The sequence below is a fragment of the Thermobia domestica genome, chromosome 13, assembly GCF_964235325.1.
Source record: "Thermobia domestica chromosome 13, izTheDome1.hap1.1, whole genome shotgun sequence".
Classification (NCBI taxonomy): Eukaryota; Metazoa; Arthropoda; class Insecta; order Zygentoma; family Lepismatidae; genus Thermobia; species Thermobia domestica.
The window spans coordinates 47,137,614-47,159,451 of record NC_137466.1 but is presented as its reverse complement, the minus strand read 5'-3'; the positions used below and the strand labels follow the sequence as shown (position 1 = coordinate 47,159,451).

General features: G+C 36.1%; 1 protein-coding gene across 3 annotated transcripts in view; it reads right to left on the bottom strand.

The window, feature by feature from the left end:
• LOC145668129 (atrial natriuretic peptide receptor 1) overlaps positions 1-21,838 on the bottom strand; it is a 2,711,550-nt gene that overhangs the window by 1,832,046 nt on the left and 857,666 nt on the right. For 2 of the 3 annotated variants that reach the window (XM_081735693.1, XM_081735692.1), the window contains exon 2: positions 8,292-8,665. The exons of the other annotated variant lie outside the window; for it this stretch is intronic. In XM_081735693.1, coding sequence (XP_081591819.1) covers positions 8,292-8,571 — 280 coding nt within the window. In that variant the 5' untranslated portion in view covers positions 8,572-8,665. The remainder of the gene's footprint in view (positions 1-8,291; positions 8,666-21,838) is intronic. 3 annotated transcript variants of the gene reach the window in all.

Below are 21,838 nucleotides of genomic sequence, written 5' to 3'. Positions count from 1 at the left end.
CTGTTTTGAACAAGCCAAAACAACATTCCGAAACATGCCCGAAGATCTGAAATTGTGTGGTCATTTTCATTCATGTGGTCATTTAAGAGATGAATGGTGGTAATTTTCAACATCTGCTATAAGCAGGTTAGCGAAATATTTCCTTTCCTTTCCTGTGTTTCTTTGTATCCTGGAACTCTGTTTTCCGGGTCACTTTTATTTGCCCCACTCTGTATATTATATATGCCTAAAAACTATATTTCCAAGATAAGTCTAGTTTATGCTGGTACAGATAAAGAGTGAATATTCCTCTGTATAGCTTGTCGTTTCGGTTACAACAAAAATCTCCAGTATAGAGCCTCAATTCAAGAATCAAATTCAGATTTTTCGACAAACAGAAGTCTAAAATAGACTATATTAAATTTCATTCATATAGAATCAAATTCATGATTACATTTCAAAGTATCATTTAGCATTTACAGTTATTGTAAAATTCTGAAATGTTATTTTCAGTTAATGTAAAAAAAAGTATTTGTGCTCGTATCAGTAACTACATTGACTTTAAGTTCCAATACAATCGTAAAAATCATTACTTTGTAGCTCCAATATCTACTTATATCTAAACTGTTAAAGTAAATAAATATTATAAAATAGTTATGTAATCGACATTGAACCAAATACTACTCTACTTCCATTAGAATAAGGCGTCATATCGACTGCCCTGAATTGTATCTTTTCCTTTTAATACACAAAGAATGAAAAACAAAATAACAGAAACTAGGCCGATACATTTTCTCTGACTTTTAATGTTGCCCATATTCGAAGAATCTCTGATTCAGAGTTCCAGAGTTCAGTCAAAAGAAGCACGTGAAGAAGGTGGAGAGAATTTCATAATATCTCGTGACTATGAAGTTGACACGAATTTCTAAAAGGAATTTAACCGTGCTTTCGCTATCAATATTATATAAATCATTTTAAAGCATAGACAACTTTGAGAATGACTACAAGGCAAACTAAATGAGTGTCCACATCAAGTGCAAAAAAATGAATAAGACAGTCACAGTTGTGATATTTTAGCTGTAAAAGACGGATGATTGAGAAAAGTGGATGATTATGAATTAATTCATAGGAAGAGAAGTAAGAGGAAATGAGAGAACACCGAGAAAAACTCATCGACCCAATGTCTATCACAATTCCTGTTACCAGGGATCGAACCAGAAAGTCCTTGCTTCAATAATTAAAGCATTGTACTGTGTGTACAGTAGTGCTATTCGTTCCGTCAAAAATACGATTAACTACGAGAGAAGTGAAAATGTCTGCGAATCGTTTTGTTTCCGCTCAAGTAGCCATAAAACAAAAGACAAACTGACTACAATACTCAACCTTACAAAGGCATTTGACATTAACTGACACAATGAGTTAATGTAACAATTCACTGCTATCCTCAATAGCAATAATTAGATGGCTTATTCTTTTGCTACACGACTGAGACAATAAAATTCAAATTTAAAATATAACTTCAGAAATATAACTAAATTTAGAGGAGTACCATAAGGATTTGCTCGAACACCTCTATTATACATAATATATGTTATGACTCTCCGATACATATCTTGGTATATATTCTACACGAGACTTAACTGAATTGTCACTTATTTGAACATGTCAAAAAGAAAGCTTCGAAATATTTAAATACTCAACATACTACTATAAATGAACTACCGAAGAGAAAGTCAAAAACAAAATTTACAATCTTGAATAAGAGCAAATCTAACATACGAATTTCCATTATTCACCGCATAAAAATATTAAATAATTCCTATGCCTATGACTAAGAATAGCAAATAAAGACAACTGTAACATAGAATAGTTATACCAGGAAAACCATAACTACTTTAAAGGAATTCATCAGGATCCTATGCAGGAAATTTGCAAACAGACTAATTAAATCAAAGTTCAACAATGAAACTCCAATGAACACGGTAACCTTACAACGGATACTTCAATAACTACTATAGAAACTAGGGATAGGCAAAACCGGTTTTTATAAAAACCGGACACCGGTTTCTAGAAAACCGAAAACCGAAAAACTGACATTTCAGTTTCTGCAAAACCGGTTCGGTTTTCACCGGAACCGGTTTCGGTTTTCTTCAAAAACCAGTTCGATTTTCCACAGAAATCGGTTTCGGTTTTCTAGAAAACCGGTTCGGTTTTCACCGAAACTGGTCTCGGTGAAAACTTTTGGACAACAGAAAACTATTTCTGTGGAAACGGATTCGGTTTCCGAAGAACGAAACACTATTATGGTCAGAACAAATTTCGAAAAAAAAAAACCGGAACCACTTTTGAAGAAAACCGATAATCGGTATCGGTGAAAACCGAACCGGTTTTGAAGAAAACCGAAACTGCTTTTGGAGAAAACCGAAAAACCGGTTTTTGTGCCCATCACTAATAGAAACTTCAACAAAACTGGCCGAAACATGTAAAATATGACTAAAGCAAAGCAAAGATTATTAATAATAAATTTTGGAACTGAAAACTTAATGAAATTTCCACCGATGGATGCTAATGAGAACATAATATTCTACACAACTATCATAATTAAAGCAAGCTGGAAGCGAAAAAAAGTGAAATAAAAAACTTTTAGTTTAACGTCCCATGTTTATGTCTTTTTGGCTAAGGGAGACGGATGATTAAGACAAGTGGATAATAATGGAAGAATTGGTGGAATGAGAATGTGGTAGAAAAAGAGAGTATCCCGAGATAAATCACGAATAAGATGTTGTCCACCGCAAACTTACTTAGCCGGGTATCGAACCGAGAACCCCACATACCAAAGATAAGATCTCTACCACTGAGTTGGAAGAAAAAGGAGCAAACGCGAAAGAAAATATGTATACTAAGATATCTACACAGTAAATTACCTTGTGAACCTTATTTCTACAATGTATACAAAATACAATCATTTATCAAATGTACTGTACCTTCATAATTATCCTTTTATCTAGGGTCTAGGTCAAAACACCCACAGCCAAAACCCCCACACTCAAGAAATGTCAAAACGCCCACACAAACGGTCATACCCCCCACACAAATGGACAAATCTCCCAAACGCACGAACGGTCAAAACCCCCACAGCCAAAACACCCACACTCAAGAAATGTCAAAACGCCCACACGATCGGTCGTAACCCCCACACAAATGGACAAATCTCCCAAACGCACGAACGGTCAAAACCCCCACAGCCAAAACCCCCACACTCAAGAAATGTCAAAACGCCCACACATAGCAACGGCCATAATCCCCACATAAATGGACAAAACTCCCACATGCAGAAATTGTCACAACTGCCACACAAATGGACAAAACCCCCACAAAATCGGACAAATCCCCCACACTCTGAAATGATCGTCATTTCACGTCTTTGTTGCGGCTCTTTATGACGCCCAAGAAGAATAGTTGCAACATAAGTTTAAGTAGAATAAAAAATGTTATTAAAAAGTACAAGGGCAAGACATGCAACCAGGATCATTTCAGAGTGTGGGAGATTTGTCCGATTGTGTGGGAATTTTGTCCATTTGTGTGGCAGTTGTGACTATTTCTGCATGTGGGAGTTTTGTCTATTTGTGTGGGGTTTTTGTCAATTTATGTGGGGATTGTGACCGTTGCTATGTGTGGCTGTTTTGTCCATTTGTGTGGGAGTTATGACCGTTGGAGGTTATGACCGACTACCAGTGTGGGGGTTTTGGCTGTGGGTGTTATGACCGTTCGTGTATTTGGGAGATTTGTCCATTTGTGTGGGGGTTATGACCGTTTGTGTGGGCGTTTTGACATTTCTTGAGTGTGGGTGTTTTGGCTGTGGGGGTTTTGACCGGTTCCCTTTATCTACATTAAAATACAACCATCAATACACTTCGGACGAAATAATCAACACCTTTCCCCTTTTCCTGTATACAGTGAAATTAGAGTAAATATTTCACTTCCAGACATCGTTATGATATTTTGCACAGTAGTATGTATATATCAAAGAATAAAAAAAAAAAAAAACATGTCAATTGACACTTCATCAATTGACACTTCATCATCAGAGACACCCCTCTGATGATGTCATTAAAATGACGTTTCAACTCTTCAGTATTCAATATCTTCTTGTCTATTTTCCTTCTATCTACATTTTTCAGTTGAATATCTACATTACCTAGCACAAGGTTATGATCAGAGAAAATATCGGCTCCGGAAAGGGTCTTCGCGTTCTATTCCGATACCTATCAAGAATCATAACATGGTCTATTTGATACCTTCGGCTGCCTATTGAGAATTTCCACAGATTGAACCGAGTGTTCCCAATTACTAGTGAATCTTGTCTGCAGAAATTGATCAGTCCCTCTCCACTTCCATTTCTTTCGCGTAAACAATATTTTAATACGACAAAATTTCTTCCTGTTTTTCTCGCACAACTGTACTTACTGGAATCTCCCATTACAATTACACATTCACTCCTTTTCTCCTTGTCTATAATTTCCTCTATTTTCTCATAATTTTCCTCTACTTCTTCAGTTGCTTCGAAGTCGCCAGTGCGTATTCTGTATCATTAATAGATCTTTCTTCTTTTCCTTTAAGTGTTAACATCATAACTCTATCATCAACAAATTCTACTTTCACTGCTTTCTCTTTTTAGCCCTTAACAAGAATTATTCCCATATCATTATGATCACTCATCTTATTCTATATCTTTGGTTGTTGAATTCCTCATTACCTTCTAATCTAACTTCACAAATTTCTACCGTGTCTAAAGAAGAAATTAAACAAAATAATCTGAGGTTTAAACACCAAATTACATGCATCAAGCAACGGATTTCGAAATATGGGTATCTTATTTTACCAAGTGCAACACCCTATTATTTGTTCTTCCTTTGTAGGCAGGGTTGCCAAGAATAAGTTATTCCTTTGTAAAAATTGTCCAGTAAAATATTAATTCACTTTGAAAATCGACAAATCGGGACAATATGCGTCCAGACGAGTGTCTGGTCGGGACACGGGACAAGTAAGTCAGAAATCGGTACAGTCCCAACAGAATCGGGACGGTTAGCAACCCTGTTTGTAGGGGACATATCAAGAAACGCTGAAAACACGTCATTAATCATTTTAAATGAAAATTTTAAGTTCCAAGTTTCATGTTTCTAACCTTAACAAATTTTGAGATATGGCCATTCAATTATAACAATAGTAACCTCATCTTTCTTTCTTTCTTTCCGTCTTTTTTCCCCTTCTAGGGCAAATGTCAAAACACGGAAAAACACGTCTATGCACGTTTTATTATAATAATTGTAATTCCCAGCCTTATTTTCCTTTTCACACTTTTTTTCCTTTCTAGGTAAAATATAAAAAAACACAATACTAATTATTTTAAATATCAAACCAAATTTCATGTCACTAACATTCAGAGAGTTTGAGATATGGACATTTTAAGATAACAATGGCTGTCTTTTTGTGACCTCTTCCCAGTCACATTTCCGAACATTCTTCTTTAGTAGGACCTTACATCACAAATATTACGCCCTGTTCAAATTTTAAGATTCTAGCTTTAGCGGTTTGGCCTGGGCGTTGACCAGTCAGTCAGTCAGTCAGATATTGCAATATCCTGCATGTAATGCAAGCGAAGAATTTGAGAATTTTTGGTCCGGGGTGAACCCATCCCTATTTAAGGGAAGAAGAGTCAGGGGAGAATGATATACACCATCAATGATGTATGCAGGCCATTTACAAAAGGAATCTGTGCTATTATTGCTTTGATTTCGTTTTTTCATTATTTCAGCCAGTTTTTAGAAGCCATCTTGAGTTTCTTAGTACTTCCTGTGTCAGAATCAGAATTTAGGCAACAGCAGTGTGATTCTTAATGCGAAAAACATAGAAAACGATGTCTCACACACTAATACGTATACATCATTTTTATTTCTCGTCGTATTTGGCCACCATATTGGCTTTCATGATGGTTCGAACCATATTTTGGTAATTGGATTGTAATTTGGAGGTCACAAATAGATTTCTTGACCCCGAAAATTAAGAAAATGATATACAGTAAACTATCGCTAACTCAAACTTGGATAATTCAATAATAAATCTATTCCCTTGAAAACTGTATTGAAAACAATGGTAAAATATCGTGGATAAGTCGAAGTTTTGAACCTCCTGTTTGAGTAATTCGAAGTACAAGAATTTTTAAGGATGGACTGATTGAAAACAGACTTATACAGTTACAATTGTTTCTTGGTTATGGTCAATAGATCTTCTCCAGCTTCTAGATTTGTCAACAAGATGTCATACGTTCAAGATATTAAATCCACCCGAGATGGTTAACTGACAATTACGGTAAGTATAGGTAAAAGTTAGAGATCGATTCTAGGAGTTATGCTATTGATGATTGATTTTACATTTAAGTCTCTCTTTGAGCATCGAGGCTATATGAGATAAGGATCTACCACAGCTTAACGTGGGATCTGAACCACATGAACTTCCATCGGTAATTGAACCCGGTTTGCCATACCAAAGGTGCAGATGCTAACCGTATTGCCACGAAAGAGCTCGAGTGATGTTTTGTGGCTGATATTGTGAAGTAATCCATATTTATGTGTACTTTTCTTGTATTTTGTTAAATTTAATTATTCAATTAGTTCATTTTCATTCTACAAGTAAATTTTATTAAAATTATTGAAATCTTTAATTCAATCGAAACGAAACTCTTATTCATGTTGTACATTCACAAACAGTTCAAGTAAAACGCGTATATAGTCATTGTAAAAGTTAAAAATAAATATAAAACTAGTTTCCTTTCCTGCTTTCGTACATTCGCTCAGCCTAGTCTAAAACCTTCCTCGTTCATTGATCGCAACAGTCATCGTTTTCTAATTAAACAAAACCAGAAAGGACACGTTCACAACGGGTATTCATCATATAAATTTATTAAAGGTTACATGGAGTAAGAAAGCACACCATACCATTAAAAACGGTCTAGCTCCATATATGTTTTGGGATATCATTCTGAAGATTCATCACCGTAAAAACACTGGCAAAATTCCTCATTCATGGAGCAAAAATTAAAAAAAAAAAAAAAGCTACGCTCACTACTAATTTAAATCATCGCCCCTAAAAAATTAACAAAATTTAGTTCCAAATGTCAACTCCAATTTCTCCAAGACTTTTATATGGAAAACAAGAAAAATATGGAAAAAAAAATACATTCGTCATTCCAAACAACAAAAACAACGCCAATTGCTCAAAACTTACACAGGCTAATGCTCATCCTTTATTATCCCAATCTAAACCTTACTCTTTTCACCTCACCTTTCAAACTATTCACCTTTTTGCAAAATAAAATCATTTAAATTTTTATTTACATTCAAACATAACCCATAGCAGCTATTGCTGTATTCTGAGTTCTTAGTTGAATCACCCATTCATTACACAAATGAAAGTAAAAGACTGTCTCTGTCGTGGATTTCTTTCTGAGATTACTGTATTTTGTATTTAGCACGAAGTCTGAAGCATATTGTGAAATTCTTCAGAAATGTTTATCACCATTCACCTAGAGGAAGATACGGGAGCTAATCTGCTGAGGAACAAAGATTCCTCTTCATGTAATATTTTTAATTAAAAAAAATAGCACAAAAGTCCTTTGAGTAAGTTTTGCAAAAGTTTACTTGAATCCGCAAAATAAAAATTAAACTCACGATTAGTACGTTTACAGCTGAGGTGCTTGAGTTTGAATGCAATGCAACATTCTTATTATCCAGACAAATGAATTATTTTTCAGCAATAAGTAATCGCATTTCAAAAGAACTTTACCACTCCATTTACTTTCCAAGTTACTCCATCTACTCCAAGTTATAAAACGCACTTCTATCTAAAATTGAATCTTGCTTTTTATGTAACAATAAAGTAGTTGATAAAATTGGCACAGTTTACGTGAACAAATTAAAATTCGTTAGATTAACACATATATATTCAGAGATCAATATTTCCGGCAAGGTCTATACTACTTAGATGCTTTTAGCGACGTCTATTTGGTAAAAATAGAACAATTTTAGTTTATACCAAATACAACACATGATTTTTTAAAAAAGTTTATAAGTAATATGACTTGTAATATTCGAGATTCGTAACTTTTTTTAAAATGGCATTTGCTGAGATACAACTAACGAAGAAAACGTTACAATATGACAATTTCATTTGTTCCGATAACAACTAAACATTAAAAAATATATAAACAATCTTCAGAATTTGGAATTTACATATAAAAAGAAAGTAATTCTTACCTGCACTTCTATTTTGGTAGAAGTCAAATGCAGCAAGGGGTCCAAATGTTGACGAACAGCGCGAGTCCCTGTAGCTCACATTGATGGTCCACCCTGGAAGAAGTCCGCTGACGTTATCGGTGACAGCCTTTGTGGCCAAGTAGACAGCAGGCACAATGTACTCTAGCGACTGATGATGGGTTCGGTTGGATGGAGCAAGGACTGCAAGTCTCACCACCTTCTCCTGACCAACGATCCTCGCCGTGGCCAGGGTGAGCAAGGTAAGATGGAAACTTATCATCCCCCGCAAACATTGGTGGGACGTAGTCTTCGCCGGATCTCCATCAGTCACCACACGAAGGAAAAGAAGGTTCCTCCCGGCCTTATCAAAACAGCTGGAAAGCAGCAACATACTTAGAAAGTACCATCTAAATTATATGGCATCGCATTACAGACACTTTCAACAAAGTACAATGAAATCTACTCCAGAGACTAATTCATATGTTTCAGTGGCGCTTAGTTCAAAAAGTTAACACTTTGGTATTATAAAGTAGAATGGGAAGTGATAAGAAAAAGACCACAGAGAGGATTCCAATTAAAGTTTTGGTATGAAACACAAATGACAAATCATGTGTGCAAAAGGTTCATGCCACAGAAACTACAAACATTACTCTACCTTTCAACATACTTGACAGATTCAAGCACTTATAATGTAACATCAGACTTCTTGTACCGCCTCCGCTGCTGCTAATTTTCTGGATTAAACTATTGTTGTGAAGATGTCTTTTAGCTTATCAGTAGTAGGAAAGCACTTTCTGGAAAGAAATACTTTCAACATCGAGAGTAATTGGTAATCATTGCGTGCTACATCTGTGTCCTGCGCAGACAGTAAAATAAGCCTATATCCCAACCAGAATGCAATAAGATCCGAGTTGCACCAATTGTGTAAAGGTACCGGTGAGCGTTATTTATGGACCAGGACAATTCCTCCAGATAACGTCACGCAGTTTGTTTTGTATGATACGTCGGAGTTTCTGAAGTGTTCAACAATAGCGTTTGTATTTGTTGTTAGTACACATTGCCGAGAAACCAATGTCCAATAAGCTTTTCCTATCTCGAAAGTAAACCTTTCGTATGTTTAGTATTAGCTTGGTCTATATGTTAATCTAGAATTCGAATGAGTAGCTCCATTGGGTATCAGAGCCGTAGCTAGAGATTTCGGCGCCCGGGGCGAAGCAGAATTCGGCGCCCCCTACACTCAACTTACCAATCATTATATATAAAAAGCAAAACAGCTTTTGTTGTTATGCTATGTTGAATTTTTATTAATCTTCTTGGAAAGACCATTGCAAGAACCAAACGCGATCATTATGTACCTTTTTCAAATAAGATCTGTTTTCAAGAGTGTTATTTTGGACTTTTTTGTTAAACTTGTTAAAACTACCTTTGGTTGTATACAAATTCACTAGGAGAACAGTTATCGAAAGTTACTACTATTTACAACGCTTAGTACTAACGATAAGAAATGAAATTTCAATACATTTAGACTATGTTCTTTTAATTGTTCGAAATGAATGACAGTATTAATTGCCAGTAATAATTGTAAACTATTTAATTTTATTCTGTATGTGACGACATCAATAGCATTTTAATTTCGATCTTTTTACGGTAAAAAATATTTTGTGAAATGTAATGGAAATTCAGAAGAAGCCTTCTTTGTGAATTTCTAAATATTGATCAATATAGGTGAAGAATATGTTCAATGTTTGTACTTAAAATCCAAAATACAGGGTTTTCATAAAGTCTGGACGGATTTAATTTGCTTATAATTTTCATAAAAATGCTCATAATGAAATCAAATAAAATGCAAACGGTAGCGGAAGGATTAAATTTTTAATTGGCAACACTGTTAGATAAGCGGCAACTCTGAACACGTTGAGAGAGGGAGAGGGAGGGCAAGGGTCAGTTTCTTACAAAATTCCATCCATTGTTGTTTTCATTGTTGTTTCAATGTTGACTGTTAAAAGTAAGTTGTAAGCTGTATTGGTGTGTGTGTCTTTTGAAGAAATAAATAAATGAAAATCTCCTCTGAGATGACTATTTTTTTTTACCGTATCAATGTGTGGACGTAAATGTGTGTGGACGTAAATGTACCGTAATATGTGGACGTAAATGGCGCCCAGTTGGAGGTGTGGCGGTGAATGAACTGAGCTGGTGCAGATTACAGGTAAAAATTTAATCCTTCCGCTACCGTTAGCACTTTATTAGATTCATATGAGAAAATTATAAGCAAATTAAACATCCAGACTTTATGAAAACCCTGTATATATTTGACTACTACATATACCTGACATTAAAGTAATTATTTAGTACTTAATTCTTAATGAATGAAAGTTCCGAATTTAAGGTACTTATTATTAATTGGCATATTAAAATACACTAACACGTACATATATAAAGAATGTGTGTATGTAGATAGATAAAAACATCACACAACTAGACACGTATGCACAAAATAATATGCTGGCCATACTAAAAGTTGATGAAAAAATGACCCCAATAAATTCCTCCAAATTGGAAGCATTTGATATGTCAATGGAATTTTAAAATAAATCATAGGTAGTGACTAGTGTCTGAAAAAGTCGAACTTCGTTGGGCTAAGTTCTGATCCCTTAAGCCCCTATTCTACAACTGCTTGAAGTTTGAAAATGTTATTGTTCCCCTTGTTTACCTTTATTTTTAATACTCCACGCAAACAGCATCTTGAATGTCCCTTCAGTCTTCTCACTTTCATACCTTCATTCTCACCGTCGCACCAAAGTGTTTCCAAACGCGGCAATTCTGAGCAAAAACTCGAAAAATGAAGTAAAAGATTGACTCGATATGATTTGTTATAATGAAAGCTTAATAGTGTACACATAAGATAGTGTGCAGGAAAAGAAGTTATAGCAGTTTATAATGAACTCATGGGACGTGTATATGTGGTTATCCGCCGAAGCCGGAGAGGCGCTGCTTAGTGACAGAAGATAGGAAATTGACTTTGAATGCGACTATTCCTACATTGCGTTTAGATATTCAGTGGCTGGTAAACATGGTGACACGACCGACATGTATGTATCGTTTTGTATATTTAGAATGTTGATGTGATGTGTAGTCAATAGTCATATTTGCAATGATGCTAATATCATTATCATATCCCTATGATAATCTCCTACTTAATATCATATTTGGAAAATGCTGTGATACTGAAAGCATATAAACTATGGTCAAACGATAGAATGGCATTTTAGTAGAAAATATGGCATAATATGTCTGATATCTTTTAATATGTCGTAGCGGAAACATTGTTCTTACTGCAAGCAAAGAGAAAACCTGCACATATTTGCACTTTTGGGAAATATAGCGCATGAAAATGTTTGAGATAAACCGCATTCTGGATGCAATGCTGCTTTTGAATTGAGCTGGGATGAATGTGAGAGCAAGTGTTAGGTTATTAGACGTGTGATTCCCATGCACGCAGTGACGAAGTTGAATATAGGTCGATTCTGAGAATTTTGCCCCCAGACCTCGTTGGGGGTTTCGCCTCCAGGACCCATCTTGTTTCCAACATCTAGTCATACTTCTCTGGCATTCACCAACAGAACTAAACTCTAGTCAAATGTATTTGATTAATGGTGGCGACATTTTGAAACGCCAATGCTAAACAATCTATGGACCATAACGAGAACCATATTAAAAATGGTGTTGATCAATTTAGTATTGTGTTTTTTGTGATGCGTGCACAGAAGTGACATTGGAATCAACTGTAATGAGCCTCCGCTCGCTCCAGCTGAGAATGTTCCAATCAAGCCCTGAAATGAGCTCACGTAATGCACGATGCAATATATAAAACAACCTGGACAGGTTACTGATGCTTGTAAATCATAATATGTTTAATATATCTGATAATATATTCATATCGAGAACTTCTGATGAGATAATTTTTATGTATTGAAGCGTCCTTGCATCTTCATTGTCATAACGAATCCTCCACAAGTTTGAAATAATTTTGAGAAGCAAGAACTTTTCTTCAATTTTATTACTCTTCAGTTGTAAAATGAATAAGTACACTTTTTCCTTTCATGCGTAAGAATATAATCCAATCATAAATTGCCAAATGAAAGCATATTGCCCACGCGTTTCTTTATGCCAATCACATAATCTGTTATATAATTTAGGCGCGAATATAAGGAATAGGCCTATTTCATTTTATGATGTAAAACTCTATGCTTTTGATGAAATAATGTCCAAATAACATTATTGTAGCCACTGCACACACCAAACTAATTTGTTTTCTTTCAATTTTCTGCTTCATATTGCGAATTCTTATTTTTGCCAAGAATTCAGTGCTTTGGCCCCACTGTGCGTCGTGATTAATCCGATTGGGTAGATAAAAAAAAAAAGTTTTGAACTAAGCAAACTCATCACTGTTAAAACGCCGACTTTGATCGTTTCTGATTTTAAAAATGCTCCTGCATCAGTGGCGTATTTAAGGGGGCTTCGGGGCTTAACCCCCCTTAAATCTTACTTACTATAGTAAAGTATATGAAATATCTTGCAGAATTTTCACATTTTCAGGCAAAGCCCCCCCCCGAAAGTTAGCAAAGCCCCTCCCGAAACAAAATCGTAAATACGCCACTATCCTGCATACACTATAAGCCATTACTCGGGACCTTGTATACCACATGTCATTAAGAAATCATCTATAATAAACTCTTTAAGTAATAAGTAAAAACTTGTTCTGACTTATTTAAACTCTTGGATTGCGAGCGAAGCGAGCAAGAAAATTTTTAAGAAATCTGCGTATTTCATTGATAACCGACAGCAATATTGATCTAATATGGCGCCAATACTTTCTGGGGGCGACTCGTATTTTACTCATGTCCAACACCACTTTTTCTTTCTCCTTGCTCGTTCGGCGCCCCCTTGCTATCAGCGCCCGTGGCGGGCGCCCCGCTGGCCCCCCCTTAGCTACGGCTCTGTTGGGTATTGCTAGTTTTCAGTAAATAGGCAACCCATGATTCACCATTTGTTAAAATGTGGTTGAAAGATTTCTCACCATCCTGGTGAGAGCAACTAAAAATGTCAAGTCATGCGCCACAGAGTTTTCTTATTCTAAATCTGCAGTAGAGACACTAATTCAGGGGCGGATCTAGGACGGACCTCTGGGAGGCGGTGGGATGTATACTGCTACTTAGAGTTACTTTTAAGAGCTCCAAACTCTGGGATGGGTTATATATATAAATAAAAAAAAAGTTTCCACTTCTGTGGGGGTGATGGCTCCGATCGCCTCTGCACTAATGTGGTATAGATTTTCTTGTGCCGAATGTCTGTAACGATTTTGTGATGATAAGTGTTTAAAATTCAAGGGAAATATAATAAAGATTCTAAAGTAAAACGTTGGTCTACCTGAAGTGCTTCATCGATTTTAGTTTCCAAGGCTTCTCCGACTAGCTTGGGTCGACCGGAATGTTTGCTATCGTGCATAGTTGTTCCTCGTGCATTAAACTAGATATGCTACTTTCTCACAGATGCTGCATTTATCGGTATACGGACAAAATCTCGCGGTCGAAACATCGCCGCCCAAAATCTCGCCGGCCAAAACCTCGCGGGACAAAATCTCGCCGGGCCAAAACCTCGCGTGGCCAAAACCTCGCCGCCCAAAACCTCGCGGGACAAAATTCGCCGGGCCAAAACATCGCGTGGCCAAAACCTCGCGGGCCAAAATCTCGCCGGGCCAAAACCTCGCCGCCCAAAATCTCGCGGGCCAAAATCTCGCCGGGCCAAAACCTCGCCGCCCAAAATCTCGCCGTGCCAAAACCTCGCCGCGAATGAAACTTTTCTTTAAAATTTACCCAATGTGTTTCCTAATATGCAATTCCACGTTACAAATAATAATAATAATAATAATAATAATAATAATAATAATAATAATAATAATAATAATAATATACAAAACATCGTGTGCGTGGGCTTTCTCGGGTTATTCCCGTTTCCTCCCACTTTCTTTATTCGATCATTTCCTTCATCCTGGTCATCTACGTCTCCTTTAACCTATAGGACATAATCAAGGGACGTCGTAAAAACTCATATATTGTTTCATATTTTCATAAATATTATTAGATTTTTGTTAAAATTTTAAGTTTTTGGATGTTCCAAAGTTCACGAAACTAACCTCGTTAGTTGTCATTACTTTCCTTATGCAGACTTTCTTTCCCTATAACCAGTTTAAAAACATCCTGTCGCCCTACCTTCTCATTGAAATCCTCTAATACAGAAATAGAATTTTCACATGGTATCGCGGGACTTGGTCAAATACCCGTGATACTTCTTCTGAAACAGCGTCTTTTATACCGTCATTCTTATCATCTGTTGGAACATTTACATTTTGGTCAGGCGATATTTTGGGTATGGCGATATTTTGGGGCGCGAGGTTTTGGCCCGGCGAGATTTTGGCCTGCGAGGTTTTGGGTGGCGAGGTTTTGGCCAGGCGAGGTTTTCGCCCCGCGAGATTTTGGCCCGCGACGTTTTGGGCGGCGAGGTTTTGGCCAGGCGGGGTTTTGTCCCGGCGAGATTTTGTCCCGCGAGGTTTTGGGCGGCGAGGTTTTGGCCAGGCGAGGTTTCGGCCTGGCGAGATTTTGGGCCGCGAGGTTTTGGGAGGCGAGGTTTTGGCCAGGCGAAGTTTTGGTCCGCGAGGTTGTCGCCGCGAGGTTCTGGCCGCGAGGTTTTGTACCCAAACCGCATTTATCATGTCATTATTAATACTTCTAATATTTACATATGAATTCTACTAGGATGAATATTTATCACATTCAAAACTCGCCACACATTCCTTACGTCAGATTTGATTGAATTCTCAATTTTGTACCAAATGTTTCTTATAAGGTGCTCATAATCCGATATCGTTCATGTAGTTGTTTGGATCAAACTGATGAGTGGAGTTCCCTCATTTCGGAAAGCACTTCATAAATACCAATAAAACTTTTGCGCACATCATTTGTCATTTATTTCGCAGCAAAAAGTTGTTGTCTCTCTGGATAGCTCTCGTATAAAGTCAGTACAATAGATCTGTAAGGCTTCTGGTTAGGAAACGTAAAAACTTACGTCAGGATCAGATTTACTTTGTTTTCACATGTTACATAAAAGTGCCATAATATATATATATTAATGTTAATTAAGCATTAATTAGGTTTAACTATTTTTATAACAAATTTCGTTATTTCAGAGAATATACTTCTGGGAAACTTGTGCTTATACCACTATTTTTGCTGTCTTATTAAAGAATACTGTTGTTACAACTCATGCACATAATGATTTCTAATTTTTCCAAATAATAATAATAATAATAATAATAATAATAATAATAATAAAGAAATATTTAGTAAATCCACTTGATTAGTTTTCTGCTAAAATAATTTATTTCAAACAGGATTTGAATTAAGCTTCATTTCTGAAAGGTAGAAACTAATTTAGATACTATAGCATACAGGATGTAAAATAGCAGGATATCTATATCGATCACTGTTATTGTTTCATGATTCCCTCTAGCGGGCTAGTGAACAAGTAAGTAGACTGCCAGTGATTTCTGAAATGAAAAGTATCCCTCAAACTTAAGAAAGGTTGGGCACCCCTGTTGTAAGTTGCCTGTCTGTTTATCGCTTTTCCTCTTCTATTTTCCTTCTAGGTGTTGCATTTTCAACGCTCAGCAGTGCAATGCAATTCAGTTCAATGCAGTACTTACTGAACTAGAATGATGACAGGCAACATTCCTGTGGAAATCTCATTGGAGTTACGTTTTGTCTCGTCGCTTCTTTCAGTATCTTATCTTACACTTTGTAGATTCATATAAAAGTTTTCCTACATTTTCGATCCTTCCATTCTCTACTAACAGTGAATAAAGTCCTTCTAACAGTCAAGATCCTTCCATTCTCTTCTAACAGTTCTTCTAACAGTCAGGAACTTTCTTTAAATAAATCTTCGTACACTGCAGAACTGGATTTAGGTTTGGTGCGGCCCTAAGCTATTGAAGGTAATGGGGCCCTTTATGTGTCCAGATGAAAGTAGGCGTCCTATATACAGAAAGGAAGAAACTATTGATATTTTAAAAATTAGGCTAGCAGAAGGGGATCCATTACTTACATCATAGGACTTACATCTTATTTACTGTTTCTCTTATATTTTGGAAATGTAAATGCAGATTTTTCCTTTATTTTTGCCCCCCCCCCCCCAAGAGAGTGGGGCCCTAAGCTATAGCTTGTTCAGCTTATACGCAAATCGGCACTGGTACACTGCTCAAATATTCTCTCAAGTTCTTCAACGATTAGTAGATAAATCAATGTTATGGTGTGGTGTGCATTCCCCTACTAAATCACAACCTTTCATCATTAACTTCCCGGTGGGGGCACTCGGTCGTAAAAGTGTAAGAAGCTTTTTCAGACCAGCCACCCTGAATGAGGTTTTCCTCATTCGCACCAGTCAAATGCCGGGGAGGTACCTAGCTTATAGGTCCCAGGCTACTTCGTTCCTTCCCCAAGCCTATCTTTCTTTCCTTTCCCCGGATAGTGTGCTTACCGAGCGACGCCATGCCTCATACGTGACGGATTAAATGGCCATTGATTCCGAGAGCCCAGAAATCTAAATCCTAAACCTCCATTTATCATCAACTTTCTTATTTGCGCGCGAATACCGCCAATTAATTCGATATTCAAAATAATTGGTTGATTAATATAAGAATAATTTCTCACCTTAGATTACTGTTAGTACATAACTATGTCTAAAGAAATATTTTGTTCAAATGTTCCATTTTGAATATATGAAATATTTATTTATTTCAAAACATTAAAAGAGATGTACCGTAGAAAATTGTTACATTACTTTAGTTGGTCAAAATATTACTCATATAAATTTACAAGATACTTTCGTACTTTGAATGTACGAACGGGGCAAATAGTGTACTATAAATGTTCAGGTAGAACATTAAAGATTAATTTGTAAACTAGCTTGTCACTACATTTTAATTGTTGCAATGTACACTCATATCCAAAATGATTGTCACATATCTATAACTGTCTTCTTATAATAATATAATATGTTAATGATTTTGCAGGGTAATTCTACTACTGATAGTATGCGTATAATCGGAAAATGTATATTTGTGGTAAATTTCATAGCAAAAGAATTATGAATAGGAAAATTAGAATGAGTAAAACAAAATGTTGCTAAATGGACAAGAAAGTTTTATTTTCGTTCTATTGTTCTTCTTTACTGCTCTTTTCACATGAAATTTGCCACACACATGTCTTTGGCGATTATACACATACTAACATTATAAGAAATATCGGGCGAATTCGTTAGCAAATTATAATTATATTCCTACAACAACATATTTATAGACATGCGACAATAATTTTGACATGAGTGTACCATAAAGTGTATCGGAAAGTATTTAAAAACTGAGGGAAATTTTTTTGCCCTGTAAAGATTGTGGTTTGTAAATATGAGGAGCAATCAAAAAGTTCCCGAAAGTTCACTGTAACTATTTATTACGACAATATAGGTACAATTCCACTTAATCAACTTCAAAATTGGCTCCTTGAGAATACACACACTTGCTGCACCACTCCTGCCATTGTTGGAAATAACGCTGAAAGTCCTGGTTTGGAATGTTCCGAAGTTCAGCCGGAATCAGTGAATTTCTGTCTCTTCTTCAAGATCAAAAAGGAGCTCAAAGGTAACCGTTTTGCAACCATAGAAGACATCCAGACCAACGCGATGGCTAAACTTCGGATCATATCAAAACAAGACTTACAGCGTTGTTTCCAGCAATGGTAGGATGCGGTGGAACAAGTGTGTTTGCTCTCAAGGAGCCAATTTTTGAAGGCGATTAAGTGAAATTGTATCTATATTGCAGTAATAAACACACTGTAAAAAATGAGGTGTTGAAACAATACAAAATGACTACCACTTTAGCGTGTTACTTGTGTGTTAATTCACCACCAATACATCGCCTTCCGAGCATATCAGAAATAACTAGTTACTACCTGAGAGAATTTGCATTGATATTTCTTATTTAATATGAGGAAAGCTTTGCGAAATATCTTTGGCACTTATGCCAAGTAACGAATAATATTCAATGTTTTCTGTAATCCGTTACAATAATATTGTTGTAAACCTGTGAATCGTCTGACAACAGTTACATAGGCAACAGTTCTGCCACCTTATGTTCATATATGCTAAGACACAAGAATAACAGATAAAGAAAACAGATGGAAGCACAGCTATCTGTGTAACTGTTGTCAGATGATTCACAGGTTTACAACAATATTATTGTGACCGATTCAGAAAACATAGAATGTTATTAGTTACTTGCCATAAATGCGAAATATGTTTCTCTAAACTTTCATCATACCAAACAATAAAGAACAATGCAAATACTTACAGCCAGTAAGGTGATATTTCTGATATGCTCTGAAGGCGATGTAGCTGGTGTTGAATTGACACACAAGTAACACGATAAAGTGGTAGTCATTTTGTATTATTTCAACACCTCATTTTTTGGTGTGTAGTTACAACGAAATTCCGGAAACTTTTTGACTGTTCCGCGTATTTGTTATTATTGATAGGAAAGCTGTTTGTGCTTATCTTATTCACAATTAAATGCATACCGCAATTGAAACATGTGGTTTCAATTTACAGTATTGAACAGGAGGAATTCTTACTACTCTGAAAAAGAATAAGATCTTAACTTTGACGATAAACTTTTGAGAAACAGGGTTCAACTTTCAGTTATTTCCTCAACTCTCTAATCCAGCTACTATTATATATATATATATATATATATATATATATATATATATATATATATATATATATATATATACATTACTATAATTAAAAATGAAAAGGTATTTAGACGGAAATTAGATGTAAATTGGTTCTTGATATTCCCGTATGTAACATCAAAATGTGGGCGTTTGAGGAACTAATTATTTTTAAATTTGTTGTTTAATTAAACTGATGGACGAAAGATATCAAACCTTGGGAAAATGAAATACAACCATTAAATTCTAATTGCACAAGTATATGTTTACAAATAATTATAAACGAAAAAAAACATTTATGCATATGTTTGCATTTCTACAGTATTTTCAACATAATCTAGCATTAATTGAGCACCTTTTTATTCTAAGTTTCACCAGTGTTAAAATTTGTGAACATAAGATGCTTATATTTAACAAAATTACATTACCTTTATTTATATTCCTATGAGCGAATGTAATGTAATAGGTGAGCGTCAAATATTATCTATTAGAAAGAGGAGATAATGTTTGCGTCTAGTTATGACAAACACCAAATTTTCTAAAACTTATACTTTCGAAGCTAAGTTGCATTCAAGTTAATATTCTCACATTTTGTGCCCCTCACATCTCCGAAATAACAAGAAAGACATATCACTCTTGTTTTGTGAGGACTTTTTGCTTGTTTTAAACTCCCATATTCGATTGTGCATTTGTCATTTCTTTTAACCACTCACTGTATGTATATTGTACGTATAAAACATTAAAGTTTCGGTTACGTGTACAATGAGGAATTATTTAATGAGCGTTGTTGCACAATTTTGAAGTCTTTGTGTGATTATAGATATTCTATGTTTCCTTCATCGCCTTCCAAAATACGTTGAAGGTTATTGAAGTAACATTTGTCAAGTATTAAGTAACACTTCATACGTAACTTCAAACTATATCCAACTTAGAGTCTCAAATATATAACACCCGCTATTGACCAATCTTTCTCTTTTCTGACATGGCAAGTACTAATAGTAAGTGCGTTCTGTAAATAAGGCATTAGCAACACTGTCTTCAGAAGAGAGTTTACATGTTTATGCACAAGAAACGTTCCGGTATTAGTAATTCCAAATCATTGTCGCGGTTTGCCATGCCCAAAGTAGCCTGTAAAGTGAGTACTTGTAACACTGTGAGCGGATGAAATGACCAGTGTTGTGTGGGCTGCCCTGAAGCATGTTAATAATACCTAAGTTATATTTTTGAATACAAATCCAAGTGGCCCGTAGGCAACTGTACATCACTGTCCTAAAGAGTTGCAGAAAACGTTGATTTTGATTTTAGTTTAACGTCCCTTGCAGCAGCAAGGCTATGTCAGACGTGGACCTACTGATTAACGTGGAATCCGAACCACATGAGCTCCCGCCGGGAATCCAACCCGGGTCTCCCACGCCAAAGGCGCGTACGCTAACAGCTTAGCCACGAGGGAGCTCTTGCAGAAAACGTGTAGCAACGGTACGCTACCGTATCGGACAGTTACTTGATGGGTTAAGACAGCGACAATTCGGCAGATTATGTGTATACGAATCGTCCATTTGTTATAAAAGAGCAAGTGAACAATATTCCTGAAACCGACTGTCACTGGAGTGTTAAGGAGGTATCCGTACAAGTTGACATTTCTCATCAAAGTGAGTGGCATATCCTAAAAAGACGAACTCCACATGACGATAATCGTGGTACGTTGGGTTCCTTGTTAGTTTTCCAAGTCCAGAAGTTGAACTTTGGTTACCGTAGTGCAGAAGTACAGTAGTATTAGTACACAGTGCTATTCTCCGTCTGAACAGATATTGCATCGAAAGGGACGAATTCCAGCATAGTTCTGTTACGATTGACAAGACCTAGCCACGGAAATACGCATGAGCCAAAGTTTTCGAAAGAATTTCCACCATCACAGATTGTCACTTCCACCATAGGAATCTAGACTTAAGTTTACTCGATTCAGGCATGATTCCATAGTTAAGATAGCCACTCCGACGTAAAGGGACCGTCTTTCTGTCCATGCTACGCGTCTTAAGTCTATTCATAGCCTAGATCAATACAAATAATATCGTCGACGGCGTACAACGGCTTCCACAGATTTCAGAAACAGTGAAAAAAACACAGGAGATTATATCAAAAGTCTATAATGTGATTGTTAATGTAAATTTAACAATATGTCCGCACTAAGTGTATTCCCAGTGCTATACTTACAGTCCACGTACGATTTATTATGACACAGCTGCCTACTTCTAAACGACAATCTAAGTGTTTTATCTACAAGAACAGACTTTAGGTCAATAATTCCATTGGCAATTATTAAAGTTATTTACTATATAAGATGAGGTATTATAATTTGAGAATAAAGGGTTTTAATTAGAATTTATTGATACTTGCAATACTCGCGTAAGCTAAGTGAACACGTTGTTTATGCTTTACAGAACTAACAAGCAAGGTTTTCTAAGTGTCACACTCCGAATTTCTTGAAACTCCTACAGTGAATAAAGGTATCAAAAGTAAGACATACGTGTATTTTTTACATTGGTCAACGTGGGGAATGAATGGGGATAAACACACCCTTAAACTGCGAATACCGCAACATGACACCTTTTAGCAAGTCATAACTAGCAACGGACAGTGCAGATTTGCATGAAACTTCTGCAGTGAAAAGAGTAAGTATAAGTAGGACACTCGTGTCTTTTCGATCTGTCA